This window comes from Rhinopithecus roxellana, chromosome 12, assembly GCF_007565055.1.
Source record: "Rhinopithecus roxellana isolate Shanxi Qingling chromosome 12, ASM756505v1, whole genome shotgun sequence".
NCBI lineage: Eukaryota > Metazoa > Chordata > Mammalia > Primates > Cercopithecidae > Rhinopithecus > Rhinopithecus roxellana.
The window spans coordinates 68,789,051-68,807,052 of record NC_044560.1 but is presented as its reverse complement, the minus strand read 5'-3'; the positions used below and the strand labels follow the sequence as shown (position 1 = coordinate 68,807,052).

General features: G+C 36.6%; 1 protein-coding gene across 1 annotated transcript in view; it reads left to right on the top strand.

Moving 5' to 3' along the window:
- Positions 1-17,709, top strand: part of SELENOF (selenoprotein F) — a 49,252-nt gene extending 31,543 nt beyond the window's left edge. The window contains exons 3-5 of the mRNA XM_030942160.1: positions 209-272; positions 12,137-12,186; positions 16,819-17,709. Of these exons, the coding sequence (XP_030798020.1) occupies positions 209-272; positions 12,137-12,186; positions 16,819-16,950 (246 nt within the window). The 3' untranslated portion in view covers positions 16,951-17,709. The remainder of the gene's footprint in view (positions 1-208; positions 273-12,136; positions 12,187-16,818) is intronic.
- Positions 17,710-18,002: the final 293 nt, after the last annotated feature.

Genomic DNA, 18,002 nt, shown 5'->3' with positions numbered 1-18,002 from the left:
CTCCATCTTCTCTTCTGTTAGACCGGAACTGCTAGCTAACCAGCTTTGACATTTCTTTGATCTATATATCTGCTAACTGTATAACTGTATAACTATATATCTATATATCTGCTAACTGTAGTGTTTATACTGTGAAAATTTATATTTATTTTATAAGTACATTTTTAATTTATACCAATTTTTAAAATTCCTGTTTTTCCTTTTGTAGCTGTATGCAGGAGCTATTCTTGAAGTTTGTGGATGAAAATTGGGAAGGTTCCCTCAAGTCCAAGGTATATAAAATTTACTCCAGTAAGCTGTTCAGCCATTTAAAATCAACATTATATGTGAATTGTTTTCATTGTATATTCCCAGGAATAAGAATTTTTAGGATTATTAGTCAGGCGAGGTGGCGGGCGCCTGTAGTCCCAACTACTCGGGAGGCTGAGGCAGGAGAATGGTGTAAACCCAGGAGGCGGAGTTTGCAGTGAGCTGAGATCTGGCCACTGCACTCCAGCCTGGGCGACAGAGCGAGACTCCTGTCTCAAAAAAAAAAAAAAGAATTTTTAGGATTATACTTTCTCAACAATATATGCATTTTTTTCACATTTGTTTTCATGGAGGTGGTTTGTTAAAGTAATTGGTGAATGCTATATTACTTTAAGCGAACACAATATATGAAATTTAGAGGCCAGCCATGGTGGCTCACGCCTGTAATCCTAGCACTTTGGGAGGCCAAGGCAGGTGGATCACAAGGTCAGGAGTTTGAGACCAGCCTGGCCAAGATGATGAAACCCTGTCTCTACTACAAATACAAAAATTAGCTGGGCACGGTGGCGGATGCCTACAATCCTAGCTATTCAGGAGGCAGAGGCAGAAGAATCACTTGAACCCGGGAGGCAGAGGTTGCAGTGAGCCAAGGTCACGCCACTGCACTCCAGCCTGGGCAACAGAAGCAAGACTTTGTCTCTAAAAAAAAGAAGAGAAAAATTTAGATTTAAAATACAACACATGAAGGAGTTATTTTCTTAAAAGAAGAGCCTTTCCTTTGCCAGGTGTGAATTTTGCAAGAGCCTTTCCTTTACCAGATGTAAGTGTAATTTCTTTAAGTAGCACACCATTGTAGTGTATTTTAAATGTGAATTGATTTATGTGGAACAATTGCATTAAGAGTAGACCTGTACAAAATAACAAATCACCAAGGAAAGAAGTAATTGCCAAAGAATTTGAAATACAAAAGAGAGAAAGTCATATGTATATATCTTTACAGGGAATTTTAAGGATAAACATGTTAAAGGATAATTGTGAAGGTATATTCTTTGGGTTGACATCAGGACAATAATGAGGAGCTTTGCATTGCCAAGAAAGGCTTGAACTAAGGCTTTTGTCTTCTGTCCTTGCATGTCACTTTGAAAATCAGTTTTATGAAACTGAACTTGTCTGAAGGTAATAATGCTTTCTCTCTTTTTTTAAAATACATACATAAGTATTTAATTTACATACCTCATTCTACCTCGATTTTTGCTGACATTCCCCTGATTTCTTGCCTTATTTAGTTAATAGCAAGAGAATTTTTTGGATTTAATATTTTATAAAATTGCCTGCATTAGCACATGCTTTTTATTGCTGACCTAGAATTGTTTATAATAAAATATTGATCATTTGGCACAGATACGTAATATAGAAGTTTGACTTAATGTAAATTAATGTAAAATTATTTCAGAAAGAGGAAGAATTTAAATTTTGGTATGTTTTACCCCCATTAAACCACTCAGAGTTGTGTAAAAAAAATCCCAGATCATATTTCTTAGTCAATTCCAAATATGCCTTCTAAAATACCTTTTTTTCCTTATTCTAGTTGCTTAAGTATAGAAGCCTGTCTATAATAATTTCTCATAGTTGATTCTAGTATTCTGTCACTTCACTTGTGGTGACATCCTAAGTAATCATGTTTTTTTTTTCTCTCGCTTGAGTCTTCTGTGTTAAGAATGTGGCTGTCTCTCAGAAAGTAATGTGGTTTATCCCTAATTTTGTAGGGCTTGGCAAACTTTCTGTAAAGAACTAGATAGTAAAAATTTTCAGCTTTATAGGCAACATGAGCTCTGTCGTAACTATCGAACTCTGCTGTTATAGCACAGAAGCAGCCATAGACAGTACTTAAACGAATGTGCTGTGTTCCGGTAAAACTTTATTAACAAAAGCAAGCAGGACAGATTTGGCCCATGGGCCTCAGTTTGGCAACCTCTGTATTAGAATCATAAACCTTCAGACACAAAAAGGAGTTTTGAAATAATGTAGTACAAGTTGAGCATCCTCATAATTAAAAATCTGAAATCTAGAATGCTCCAAAATATGAAACTTTAAAAATGCTGCATAAAATTACCTTCAGGCTGTATGTATAAGGTATATATGAAGCATAAATGAATTTCAGGTTTATATTTGGGTCCCATCCCCAAGATATGTCATTCTATATATGCAAGTATTTCCACATCCAAAAAAATAAAACACTTAATGTTCCCATGCATTTCAGTTAAGGATACTCAGCCTGCTTCTCATGCTTAAGGTTGCATTGCTACATTGGAGTTTTGCTGGAAAGAATACTGATCCATTAGCATTATCTTCATTGATTTTCTTGTTTATAAAATGGGTTACAGTTGAGGTATAATAGGTTAATATCTACCTTATAGGGCTGTTCTGAGGATTAATGAGATAACATGTAGATCACTTAGTATGTGTCTGGCACCAGCAAATACAGAGTAAATCATTCCATAATTCTATAAATGTGTATTGATGCTTACTGTATGTCAATCACTATTCCAGTAATGAAGATGTTAAGTGGTAAGTATTGTTATTGTATCTTATGTTTGCTGCTTGGTTAATAATAAGTTTCAATTATGAACCATCAAACATTCATATACTCATACATTGGTCATCTTTAAAAAAACATTCAAGTCAATGTATATTATAACTGCAACCTTTCTCATATGCAAAATTCTGTATATTGACCTCTAGCCATTTTTCAAAGTACCGTAATGGTGCTTCTCTTTCTACCATTTTACCTCCTGACTACTAAATCTTACTCGGCCCTAGCATTTGAAACTCTCTTCACTTGTGTGACTTCATGATCGCCTAGCTTTCTCCTACTTCCAACATATCTTTCTCTTCTGTTCTGGCATCTCTTTTACTGCCTGCACTTCAAACGTTGTTGTTATTGAGGGTCTATTATCTTCAGATTTTCTTCTCTTCTGACTCTACCGAATGGTGTCCCACTCGCTCAGTTTCAATTACAGTAGTTATCTGATGACCCCCAATTTTGTTTTATTTTGTTAGAAGTTGTATTTCTTTTTTTTTTACTTCCATGGGACATTTCCATTTAGATTATTTCATAGGCACCTTAAACCAATATACATATATGAATCACCTGGGGATCTTCTTAAAATACAGAGTATAATTCTATAAATCTGGGATGGGTCCTGAGATTCTGTATTTCTTATAATGCCTACAGACTGTGTTCCACATGTTTAATAGAAAGGCTTTAAACCCAGCATGTCCAAAAACTGTATTAATCCTCTTCTCTATTAAAAGTATACCATCTTCCCTATTTCTATAAATGGCAATATGATCAGGCAAAAGCATAAGCATGAAACACAGGAATCATGATTGATCTTTTACACTTTATATCCAGTTAGTCACCATGTTGTGTCTCTTCTCCCTCAGTAATAACCTTCATAGTCCCTTTCTCTTTTCTGTATTTTCAATCAGGGCCATAACATCTTTATCCAAAAAGATTAGTTACTTATTATCTAGTCTGCCTCTTTTTCCCTTTTCTTACTTCATTACCTCTTTAACACAACAGCCAAAAGAGACCCTTTTCATAAGACAAATCTGATTGTATCTCTCTCTGCTTAAAATCGTTTATAGTTCTCTGTCACATACAAAATGACATACAAGACTCTCCGTGACACGGTTTCTCATTTCTAGATTCACAGCTCTAGTTTATGCAAAACTATTTGCAATTCTCTGAGCTCTGACTTCTGTGTGTTTGTACACACTGAAAATTCTTGCTAACTTGTGCTCCTTCCCAATTCTTGTGGCAAATTCCAGTTCATTCAAAATTTGGCTCCAGCATTGTTTTTGGGTGGTTTAAACAGTGTTTTACTTTTCTTTTTATGTTCCAGAACACCTCCCACATAAGATTATATTTGGCATACTGGTCTTTTGCCTCTCTCAAGCTAGAGCTCAAAGTTTCTGTTCTGTTTTTGTTTTGTGTTTTGTTTTTTGTTTTTTAATCATTGATACACCCAAAATCTATGTAACATTGTACCAGGTATTAAGAGGAATTCAAGTATTTATGGAATGAATGCACTGATTTATTAAAGTTTTCTAATTCAAGGGATGCCCCCACTTTTGAGAATCTGGTGAAAAGCCTGTATTTCCATTTGTTATATGCCCTTGATGAATTTACAGGATTCAAACATTCATAAAAAGTTCTCATCTTTTCCTAAAAGTCATAATTTTTTTAGTTTGTCTTGTCTTCATTTTGTACCTCCAGTCTCCCTAAATTCTCTTAAGTTGTCCTTTTCTGTTTTCAAGTGCTTCTAAATTGTCCTAATGGGATGACACAATTTTGTACTCCAAATGTATATAATAGTACATTTTCTTTTTTTTTTTTTTTGAGACAGTCTCGCTTTGTCTCCCAGGCTGGAGTGCAGTGGCATGATCTCGACTCACTTCAACCTCCACCTCCCAGGTTCCAGCGATTCTCTTGTCTCAGCCTCCCAAGTAGCTGGGATTATAGGCATGCGTCATCATGCCCAGCTAACTTTTGGTTTTTTTTGGTATTTTAATAGAGATGGAATTTCATCATGTTGGCTACGCTGGTCTGGAACTCCTGACCTCAGGTGATTTGCCCGCCTTGGCCTCCCAGAGTGCTGGGATTACAGGCGTGAGCCACCACACCCAGCCAGTTTTCTTGTTTTAGAAATACTTTTTTGATTACTCAGTAGCTTTTGTTGAACGCAGTTGAGAATTAGGTTGTCTGTTGTTGCCATTCTCTTTATATTGACGTTTCTGGATATGGTATGACATTGTTATTTAGAGTATGTTCTGATTCTAATGTACTTACTCTAATCAACAGGATATTTCATCTCAAAATATAATCCTGTTTCAACATGATTATATTTCTGTCTAATCAGCAGGATTGTATTTTGTCCGAGTATATTTTGTCTCTTTTTTCATTTATATTTTCACAGTGTTTGTGATTTTGAAAATAACATAATTCAAACATTTTTCTTTAACCTCAGAACATATACTTCCTTATTATCCCCTCATTTCCACATATACCCTCTTTATAGAACAAGGAGGGGGACAGATGTGGGTTTGGGTTTTGGGGTTTGTTTTTTTTTAATACTCCTTAATACTTTATTTTTTAAATGATCCCTTTTAATACTCCTTAAAGTTAGCTCTAAAGAGCCTCTGAATTATGAGAGTCCCTTGACATTCTGAGCAGTGTATATAGCAAAACTTAGCTCTTCTAGGGGGCAGCGTGAATGGGTTGCTAACAATCCTAAGGGAAAAGCTGAAACATTTAATCTGTTTTTAAATTACTTCTGTTTATTTGATCACTTTGAGTGTTATTTACAAAATTGCCTTTATTAGTGACAAATAATTAAATTGACATAGAAACATTTTCTGGAAATTAGAGTGATTGGATTTTCTTTAGAAATCTCCAAATTGGTGGCTGGGCGAGGTGACTCAACGCCTGTAATCCCACCACTTTGGGAGGCCAAGGCAGGCGGATCACGAGGTCAGGCATTCGAGACCAGCCTGACCAGCATGGTGAAGCCCCATCTCTACTAAACAACAACAACAAAAAAAAATTAGTGGGGAATCATTCTTTGATTTTATTGTGTGACCCACATGGTATGACACCATTTCTGTATTTTTTTTTAAGCTTTCATTGAACACATTTGAGAATTTGAAATATTTTTGCTTTCTGCGCATAATGGCAGAGAAGAAAATTGACAGAAACGCCTCTAATGATTAAATGAATCAGAAAATTAATGCAGAGAGATAAAATAACACTTTAGACCTGGAGTGACCAAGTAGCCAAACATGGCTGTTTTAAATTTTTTTATTTTTATTTTTATTTTTTTTGAGACGGACTTTCACTCCTGTTGTTCAGGCTGGAGTGCAAGTGGTTTGGGTGTGATCTTTACTCACCACAACCTCCACCTCCCAGGTTCAAGCAATTTTCTACCTCAGCCTTCCGAGTAGCTGGGATTACAGGCATGCACCACCACACCCAGCTAATTTTTTGTAGTTTTAGTAGAGACGGGTTTCTCCATGGGGTCAGGCTGGTCTTGAACTCCTGACCTCAGGTTATCTGCCGACCTCGGCCTCCCAAAGTGCTGGGATTATAGGCATGAGCCACTGTCCCGGCCTAATTTTTTTAAATTATATAAAATTAAACATCCAGTTCCTTAGACGCACTAGCTACATTTCAGATGCTCAGTAACCACCATACCACAAAGAAAAGATGAAGAATATTCCCATTATCTCAGAAAGTCCTATTCTAGACTCTAATGATAATAAAATTGTTCCATATGAACAGAAGCTCAGATTCTGAAACCTCATTTGACAATATTCTGAATGAATTTTCTCAAAAATCAAGAGTGAGTGAATAAACAATATATTACCAAGGTCAGAAAGGAAAATTGTTTTGTTTTGTTTTGTTTCTTTGACAGGGAGTCTCGCTCTGTTGTCCAGGCTGGAGTGCGGTGACAGGATCTCGGCTCACTGCAACCTCTGCCTCCCAGGTTCAAACAGTCCTCCTACCTCAGGCTCCCAAGTAGCTGGAACTACAGGCATGCACCACCATGCCTGGCTAATTTTTATTTTTTTATTTTATTTATTTATTTATTTATTTATTTATTTATTTATTTATTTTTAGACGGAGTCACACTGTAGCCCAGGCTGGAGTGCAGTGGCGCGATTTTGGCTCACTGCAAGCTCCGCCTGCCAGGTTCACGCCATTCTTCTGCCTCAGCCTCCGGAGTAGCCGGGACTACGGGCGCCTGCCACCAGGCCAGCTAATTTTTTGTATTTTTAGTAGAGACGGGGTTTCACCGTGTTAGCCAGGATGGTCTGGATCTCCTGACCTGGTAATCCGCCTGCCTCGGCCTCTCACAGTGCTGGGATTACAGGCGTGAGCCACCGCGCCCAGCCCATGCCTGGCTAATTTTTTTTTTTTTTTTTTTTTTTTTTTTTTTTTTTTTTTTTTGAGACTGGAGTCTGGCTCTGTCTCCCAGGCTGGAGTGCAGTGGCTGGATCTCAGCTCACTGCAAGCTCCGCCTCCCGGGTTTACACCATTCTCCTGCCTCAGCCTCCCGAGTAGCTGGGACTACAGGCGTCCGCCACCTTGCCCGGCTAGTTTTTTGTATTTTTTTTAGTAGAGACGGGGTTTCACCTGTGTTAGCCAGGATGGTCTCGATCTCCTGACCTCGTGATCCTGCACGTCTTGGCCTCCCAAAGTGCTGGGATTACAGGCTTGAGCCACCGCGCCCGGCACCTGGCTAATTTTTGTATTGAGACGGGGTTTCACCATGTTGACCAGGCTGGTCTCTAACTCTTGATCTTGGGTGATCTGCCTGCCTCGGTGGCTTACGGCTGTAATCCCAGCACTTTGGAAGGCCGAGGCGGGTGGATCACCTGAGGTTGGGAATTCGAGACCAGCCTGACCAACATGGAGAATCCTCGTCTTTACTAAAAATACAAAAAAAAAAATTAGCTGGGCGTTGTGGTGCATGCCTGTAATCCCAACTACTCGGGAGGCTGAGGCCAGGGAATTGCCTGAACGCGGAGGCGGAGGTTGCGGTGATCCAAGATCCCAATTGCATTCCAGCCTGGGCAACAAGAGCAAAACTATACCTCAAATAAACAAACCAAAAAAAAAAAAAAAAAAAGAGCCAGAGTAAAAATAAGTTAGAGCCTATTAGAAATGTATTTGGAATCTGAAATCAATATTTACAGTGTGGCTGTGCTCTAATTTCATGCATGATAGTCAATGAGCAGTTAGTTGCCTTGAAAGCACATTGCTCATTTTGGTTATATTTACCTTCAAAATCAGGAAAATACGGAATAAATATTTGAATTTATGTGGTTAATTCTTATTAAAATTTCGAATAGATTTGTTTTTCACTATCCCTTTATTCTTCTGTAAAATTATTCATAAAATCATTTAAAAATACAAAAATAAACAGAGTTCACTGAACCCAGATGGTAAATGGTGGTGGTGATTATTTTTTCTTGTATACTGAAAGTTATTAATAAAATATTCCAGCTGCCCTCCTCCAGAATCTTTTAAAAGAAAAAAAAAGTCTCTTTAAGGTTGCCATAAGCTCCATTATTTCTTTTCTGGACTTTATTTGCTATTTGCATATTTAATGACTCATGCAGCTATAGAGCACATGACATGTGATTACAATATGATCAAGTCAAGAATGCAACAAATAATATTATGTATTCAAATACCAATCTTTTTATACAATTTTAAAATTCACCGTCGTTATTTTGCTTATAATTCGTAAAACATCTAGAGGGTTTTTTCTCTTCATAACTGAGCCATGATGTATGTTTACATTGAGAAATTAAATACAGTGGTAGGTTTAGTAATAAAATGGAGGCCAAAATCATTGAACTTGAGGAATTGTAGTTTTTCCTGACTGGCTGAAGATCCACCAGCACAGTTGCCTTTCTTAGCATACATTTTTATCATACTTTTTCAGTTTACTTTCTTCACTAAAACGTTTGAAGTTGACTTTGGGGCTATTTTGACTATTAAGAAATACCAAATTTTAGGAGTAATTTGAAGTAGTAAGAGATAAAATTCTTTTGAATTCTTTAGAATTATGTCAAAAGAAGGACTGTTTTATGTTCAAGTGAACATAAATTCTCAGTTCTTATTTTGTTTCTTGTTTACTTATGACTCTAACATACTAAGATCTCCTTTCTCTGAACTTAGAGTACTTATTGTCAGTTGTTAAATTAATGACATTGTTTTTATGATCACCTCTATTTGTTGCAGATCTGTTTAAGCAGACTGTAGATGTATTGACATTAAAGAACTCAAGTTTCCTCATACTCTCCTGTAACTTATCGAATGCCATGTGTATATAATGAGTACTCAAATATTTGTTAAAAGATTTATTTACTGTCTGTAAAATGTGATTTGCTGCTACAAGGTATTTAACAGATCCTCTCTTTGAAAATTAGGAAGCTATGGATCTGTGTTTAGCAGAGAGAAAAGGAAAGAACTGATGAAAATAGTAATTTGTGACTCAGTATTCCTTTTAAATTTGTTCACTTATTGCAGTCTGTTAAATCATTTTAATAAGTGAACTGTTAAGTATGCTAAGCTCTGTTATGGATCCAAAACAACATATATAAGAATAGTCCTTTTACCAGGTTTCTTATGTGGTAGAGAAGGCATGTAGACACAGTTACTGCGTGTTACACAGTATTTTGCACAGACATGCAAATAGCATTTGGCAGCGGAACAGAACAGCATAAAAGGCAATAAAAATCATAAGATCATTTTTGTTTGGGGATTCAGGAGTTTGCAGAATATCTGGGAAAATCCTAAAGGATAAAGTTAATAGAAACGATATTTTAATAAGCCAGAATAGCATAATTGGTTTTATTTTGAAATAAATTTTGTAGGGGAGGATTAGGTGAGATATTTGAGTCAAATATGTGAAGACTCTCATAATGAAGCAAATTGATAGCGCTATTGCTATCTAATTCTAAAGTAAAAACTCAGAAGCATGTGTGTCACTATAAAATCTAAGATGAGAATTATGCAAATGATCAATAACTGGTATTAAGAATGATCAAGTATCTAAATGAAACAATTGCTTTTACTTTAGAAAAATGTATTACAGGCCGGGCGCAGTGGCTCACGCCTATAATCCCAGCACTTTGGGAGGCCAAGGCAGGCGGATCACAAGGTCAGGAGATCGAGAGCATCCTGGCTAACACAGGGAAACCCTGTCTCTACTAAAAACACAAAAAATTAGCCGGGCGTGGTGGCCCGTGTCTGTAGTCCCAGCTACTCAGGAGGCTCAGGCAGGAGAATCGCTTGAACCCAGGAAGCAGAGGTTGCAGTGAGCCAAGATCACACCACTGCACTCCAGCCTGGGCAAGACCAAGGCTGACCCCTCGCTCAGCCGAGTGAGACCCCGTCTCAAAAAAAAAAAAGAAACAAAGGAAAATGTATTACACACGTTTTAATTTGAATTAATTAGGCATGATCATTATTGAAAATTGGTAAAATATAGATTGATAGCATCCAAAACGGGAAAACATTCATTTAAAACTTTCCCAAATAAATGCCCCATGTATAGGCCTTTATTAAAATAATAACAGTAGGCCGGGCGCGGTGGCTCAAGCCTGTAATCCCAGCACTTTGGGAGGCCGAGACGGGCGGATCACGAGGTCAGGAGATCGAGACCATCCTGGCTAACACGGTGAAACCCCGTCTCTACTAAAAAAAATACAGAAAACTAGCCGGGCGAGGTGGTGGGCGCCTGTAGTCCCAGCTACTCGGGAGGCTGAGGCAGGAGAATGGTGTAAACCCAGGAGGCGGAGCTTGCAGTGAGCTGAGATCCGGCCACTGCACTCCAGCCTGGGCGACAGAGTGAGACTCCGCCTCAAAAAAATAATAATAATAATAATAACAGTAAATGTTTTTTGAACCACTTTATATATTTTAAGATTTGTTTAGGGCTTTTTCATTTGCACATGAAAATATTCACCTTTTTAAAACAATAGTAGGAAACAAATTGAAGAAAAAGAAACAGGGAAAATCCTTGCTTTTTACACATAGAAGTTTTCTTTGTCACTAAATATAGATCATAATTTTTTTAATGATTATGTGGTTCATATTAATTTATTTGACCAATATTGTTTTACACATTTAAATTATTTCCAGATTTTCAGACTTGGTTAGCAAGACTTTTTATAAGTTATCTCCTCAGAATAAAGAAAGTCCTAGAAGTGTACTTGCAGGTTTACAAACTATGTACATTTTAAGACTCGTGGTTGATTTTGCTGAATATCCTTCAGGAAGGATGTGCCCATTTATATTCCTCCCATAGCTCATTCCCAGCAAAATCCCGCTCCGTTTCCTCTCTACCCTTTAGTATTCTTTTTAATCTTTGTAATTCTGAATTCTGAGTACCTCATTGTTTGGGGATTTCTTCGATTATACGTGAAGTTGAACATTTATTTCAAATGTCTGTTGACCATTTGTATATTTTTACATATTGCTATACATAGTATTTTTTCTTAATTATTTGTAAGAGCCCTTTTATATATTTGAGATAATTTTCTTCAGTTTGTCATTTTTTAATTTGCTTATGGTGGTGTTTTGCTGTCCTGATGTTTCCATTTTTACATAGGTGTATCTATAAAACATTTCCTTTTGGGTCATACTTAGGAGTAGAATTTTATATTCCATATTTTTCTCTGTGCTGTAGGCTTTGGTAGTATTTTCAACCTCTCCTTTTTAGCAGTTATCATGACTGATTATTAGTTCTGTGATTATTTTTTTCTAAACAGTTTGGCAGTTTTCTCAGAAGTATTTATCGAATAACTCATGCACACCGCCAGGCAAACATATATCTCTTTTTCTCTCTCCCTCTCTCTGATTTGATAGCTCTAGCACATTAAAAAATTCTCACAGACATTTTTATCTCTTTTAATTTCCTGTTCTGTTCTTTTCTCTGTTATGGTATCTGTATCACATAGTGTATTAATAAACAGTGAAACAAATTCTCTTTCCATATCTTACTTTTTAAAAACTGCCCTGACTATTCTTACACATTTACTCTTAAAATTGAGCTACCATTTTATTTTTGTCAAGCCTTAAAATCCTATTGGAATTTGGGATTTCTATTAATTTGAAACAATTAATGTCTTAAAATATTGGAGAATATGGTATGTCTCTCCATTTATCCATAGATGTTTAAATTTTCTTAGTTTTTTTCATATAGGATATGATGCTTGATTTGTTAAGTTTATTTCCACTTTTATATTAATCTTTTTAGCTAGCTTGGATTTGGAAGTGAACTATTGAATCTTTTTCTTTTTTTATAAGCTTTCGTTAGGAGTGATAAACCCAAATTGTTCAGAGGACTACAAATCAAGGTAAGGTGATTGTAATGGAAATCTCTTTTTTCCAGCCTTAATTTCTTTATTTTATAATTAAAGTAGATATTTGAATAAATGATTTTCCCCATAAACATGTACAGATATTATGTATCAATTTAAATTTTTAATTTCACTGAAAAATAATTTTTTTAATAGACTTTATTTTTTAGAGCAGTTTTAGGTTTATGAAAATTTGAACACAAAGGAAAGAGTATTCCCATACACTCCCTGGCCCCCACCCCCACCCTCAGTTTTCCCATTATAACATCTTGCATTGGTATAGTACATTTGTTACAATTAATGAATCAATATTGATATATTAATTAAGTTTAATAGTTCACATTAGCATTCATTCTTTGCGTTATGTAATTATAGTTTTGCCAAATGCATATTACATATCTACCATTACAGTATCATACAGAATAGTTTCACCACCCTAAGAAATCTCCAATCCTTCACACTTTCAGGTCATTTCTCTCCCTCTTCCCCACCCTCTGGCAACCACTGATTTTCTTTCTCTTTTTTTTTTTTTTTTTTTTTTTGAGATGAAGTCTTGCTCTGTCGCCCACGCTGGAGTGCAGTGGCACCATCTTGGTTCACTGCAACCTCCGCCTCCTGGGTTCAAGCAATTCTCATGTCTCAGCCTCCTGAGTAGCTTTATTACTGGAGCGTGCCTCCATGCCCAGCTAATTTTTTTGTATTTTTAGGAGAGATGGGGTTTTGCCATGTTGGCCAGGCTGGTCTCAAACTCCTGACCTCAAGTGAATCACCCGCCTCAGCCCCCCAAAGTGCTGGGTAATATTACAGGTGTGAGCCACTGCGTCTGGCCACCACTGATTTTTTTATTATCTCTATAATTTTGCCTTTTCCATATTGTTATATATTTGGAGCCATACAATATGTAGCCTTTTCAGATTGGCTTCTTATTACTGAATATTACTCTGTTATACCAGTTTTGCCATTCACCTGTGGAATGACATCTTGGTTGCTTCCAATTCTGGGCAATTTTGAGTAAAGCTAATATAAATATTTTTGTGTAATTTCTGTGTACACAGAAGTTTTCAGCTCATTGAGGTAAATAACTATGAGTGCAATTGCTGGATCATACAGTTAAGATTGTTTAACTCTGTGAGAAACTGCAAAACTGTCTTCCAAAGTGATGACATCAGGTTGCATTTGCCCTAGCAGTGATTAAGAGGTCCACATCCTCACCAGCTTTAGGTTTTGTCACTGTTTTGGATTTTAGTTGTTCTAGTAAGTATGTGGTGGTATTTTATTGTTGTTTTAATTTGCAGTGCCCTAATGATACATGATTTGCATATCTTTTCATGTGTTTATTGCCATCTGTGTGTCTTTGGTGAGATGTCTGTTCAGATCTTTTGCTGTCTTTTTTTAAATTGTGATAAAAAACATTAAATGTACAGTCTTAACCATTTTTAAGTATACTACAGTCCAGTATTAAGTATTTTCACATTGTTGTGTAAGAGGTCTCTATAACTTTTTCATCTTGTGAAACTGAAACTCTACACTCATTAAACACTTAATTTTATCTTTCTGTGCCCACCAATCCCCCCCGCCCTCCTGCCAGCCGTTGACAACTACCTGTTTTCTGTTTCTATAGTTTTGACTATTTCAGATACTATGAGTGGAGTATTTGTCCTTTTATGACTGATTCATGTGGATCAAGGTTCATCCATGTTGTACTATGTGACAGGATTTCCTTCCTTTTTAAGAATGTATAGTATTCCACTACACACATGCACACACACACATACATACACACTTTTTTTTTTGGACAAGGTCTTATTCTGTCACCTAGGCTGGAGGACAGTGATGTGATAACAGCTCACTGCATCCTCACCCTCTGAGGCTCAAGCGATCCTACCACCTCAGCCTCCCAAGATGCTGGGACCACAGGTACACACCAACATGACCAGCTAAATTTTTTTTATTTTTTATAGAGATGGGGTCTTGCTATGTTGCCTAAGCTGGTCTTGTATTCCTGGACTCAGGCGATCCTCCTGCCTCAGCCTCCCAAAGAACGGGGATTTACAGGCGTGAGCCACTGTGCCCAGCTCACATTTTCTTCATCCATGCATCCATCAGTGGACATTTGAGTTGCTTCCATCCCTTGGCTATTGTAAATAATGCTTTTATGACATTTGGGTGTGCAAATACCTCTTCAAGGCCCTTTTCTTAGTTCTTTTGAGTCTGTATTCCAAGAAGCGGAATTGCAGGATCATATGGTATTTCTGTTTTTAATTTTTTGAGGAACCTCTATACTGTTTTCTATAATGACTTCACCATTTTACAATCCCACCAACAGGGCACAAGTGTTCCAATATCTCTGTGTCCTTGTCAACACTTGTTATTTTCTGCTTTTTGATAGTAGCCATCCTAATAGGTATGACGTACTATCTCGTGGCTTTGATTTGCATTTTTCTTAAAATAAATGGTGTTGAACATTTTGTTGACCATTCGTTTATCTTCTTTGGAACATTGTTTATTCAAGTCCTTTGCCCATTTTATAATTGGGTTTTGGTGGTTGTTGTTAAGTTGTGGAGGTTCCATCTGTTCTGGATATTAAACCTTTATCAGATATATATGATTTGCAAATATTTTCTCCCTTTCTCTGGGTTGTCTTTTCATTCTGTTCATTGTTTCATTTGATGCACTGCAGTTTTTAAGTTTGAGTGGTCCTGTTTGTCTGTGTTTTTTTGCCTACTTTTTACTTGAGTTTTTTTGTTTTTTGTTTTTTGGTAAGCTGAACTTTGAGAGTTCTTTGTATATTTTGAATACAAGTTTTTTATCAGATAGGTGTTTTGCAACTGATAGTGACATATAATTCCTTATACACATTGCTGGATTTGACTGCTAATATTTTGTTGAGGATTTTTACAACTATATTCTATCTAATTTCTTATTTCCTTTTGGGATTATAGTAAGTTTTTTGGTTGTTTGTTTTTTGAGACGGAGTCTCGCTCTGTCACCCAGGCTGGAATGCAGTGGCATGATCTCCGCTCACTGCAAGCTCCACCTCCTGGGTTCACGCCATTCTCCTGCCTCAGCCTCCCAAGCAGCTGGGACTACAGATGCCCGGCTATTTTTTTGTATTTTTAGTAGAGACGGGGTTTCACTGTGTTAGCCAGGATGGTCTCAATCTCCTGACCTTATGATCCGCCTGGCTCGGCCTCCCAAAGGGCTGGGATTACAGGCATGAGCCACCACGCCCGGCATAAGATTTTTAATATTGGGATCTCAAATCCAAGAAAAAAAGAAAAAAAATCTTTAACTTAAGAAGTAATGACCAGCCGGGTGCAGTGGCTCACACCTATGTAATCCCAGCACTTTGGGAGGCCGAGGTGGGCAGATAACCTGAGGTCAGGAGTTTGAGGCCAAGCTGGCCAACGTGGTGAAACCCCATCTCTACTAAAAATACAAAAATTAGCTGGTTGTGGTGGCAGGGGCCTGTAATCCCAGCTACTCGGGAGGCAGAGGCAGGAGAATTGCTTGAACCCAGGAGGCAGAGGTGGCAGTGAGCTGAGATGGCGCCATTGCACTCCAGCGTGGGCAAAGAGCGAAACTCTGTCTCAGAAAAAAAAAAACCTGACCAAAATGTTTAAGTAGTAATGTTATATTGATTCATTAGCCTGGATGGCCTGTTTTTCTAAACTCCACAAGTGGATTGGGAATATACCAAGTGTTAATAATCACATCAGAGCTAGTCTCCATCTTTGGAGTTCACAACCCCAGAATACCCTAGATAAACTGAAGCATATTTCTGGAAAGAAGTTCTAAGAACTCTTGTCATCACTGCTGAACTACATAACTACATTTTTAGTTATCCAATGCTACTTAATTTAAAATTGAATTATTTGATCTCTTAATGAATGGCTGTTGTCACATTTACCCAGAATTAGAATTTCTCAGAGCTCTCTGGAGAAATATCGGACCCAACTAATGGATTTGAAGTTTCGGGAACCCAGCCTAATTCTAAACTGATTATGACTGAAATCATTAGATTTGTTACGCCAAGGAAAATATATGATCCAGTGTGTGATTGCTTCTGTGTCTGAAAATTTATATGCACAGCCTACTTTAAAACATTGCTCTTATACCATCACTTTCTCAATTATTTTGAACTTGTCTGCCTCCATCCAGTTTTAAATTCATTTGAGAGTATCATGGGGGCATTACATATTTGTTAGTTTCAATAATAAGCTCAAATCCCAAATAAACTGTCTTGCTACTAATAAATATTTTTCTCTTTAAAAGTAAAATAATTTCACGTGCCTGTAGTCCTAGGGAGGCTGAGGTGGGAGGATCGCTTGAAATCAGGAGGTCTCTGGAGGTTGCAGTGAGCTGAGATTGTGCCACACTGCAGCCTGGGCGACAGAGCAAGACCCTTTCTCATGAATGAATGAATTAATGATTTTTAAATTCTCCTTTTTTTCCGAAATCCTGTAAAACTCTTCTCCTTAAAGATTTCCTTTAAGACTTGTTTATTGTCATGTCTAAAAGCTTTTTTTTAATTACTTAATTTAAACTGAATTGAATTGCTTTGTCTTAGTTGAGGCTGCGAAGGCTCTTTCTGAACAGAAAGTAATTATGATGTCCCTCTTTTTTTAGTATGTCCGTGGTTCAGACCCTGTATTAAAGCTTTTGGATGACAATGGGAACATTGCTGAAGAACTAAGCATTCTCAAATGGAACACAGACAGTGTAGAAGAATTCCTGAGTGAAAAGTTGGAACGCATATAAATCTTGCTTAAATTTTGTCCTATCCTTTTGTTACCTTATCAAATGAAATATTACAGCACCTACAAAATACTTTAGTTTTGCTTGCTTCCATTGATCAGTCTTTTACTTGAGGCATTAAACATCTAATTAAATCGTGAAATGGCAGTATAGTCCATGATATCTAAGGAGTTGGCAAGCTTAACAAAACCCATTTTTTATAAATTTCCATCCTCCTGCATTTGTTGATACCACTAACAAAATGCTTTGTAACAGACTTGTGGTTAATTATGCAAATGATAGTTTGTGATAATTGGTCCAGTTTTACGAACAACAGATTTTTAAATTAGAGAGGTTAACAAGACAGATGATTACTATGCCTCATGTGCTATGTGCTCTTTGAAAGAAATGACAGCAGACTACAAAGCAAATAAGATATACTGAGCCTCAACAGATTGCCTGCTCCTCAGAGTCTCTCCTATTTTTGTATTACGCAGCTTTCTTTTTAATACAAATGTTATTTATAGTTTATAATGAATGCACTGCATAAAAACTTTGTAGCTTCATTATTGTAAAACATATTCAAGATCCTACAGTAAGGGTGAAACATTCACAAAGATTTGCGTTAATGAAGACTACACAGAAAACCTTCCTAAGGATTTGTGTGGATCAGATACATACTTGGCAAATTTTTGAGTTTTACATTCTTACAGAAAAGTCCATTTAAAAGTGAGCATTTGTAAGACCAAAATATAAATAAAAAGTTTCAAAAATCTATCTGAATTTGGAATTCTTCTGGTTTGTTCTTTCATGTGTAAAAATTATGTTTTTCAATGCATTTTTTTCATATAAGCCCTTTTTTAAGCCAAAATATAAAAATGGCTGTAATATTTAAAACTTATAACATCTTATTGTTGGTAATAGTGCTTTATATTTGTCTGATTTTATTTTTCAAAGTTTTTTCATTTATGAACACATTTTCATTGGTATGTTATTTAAGGAATATCTCTTAATGATATAGAATTTTTATATTAATTATTTTTCTTTGCTTAACCTTCTGTCTGGTTCAAAGTGAC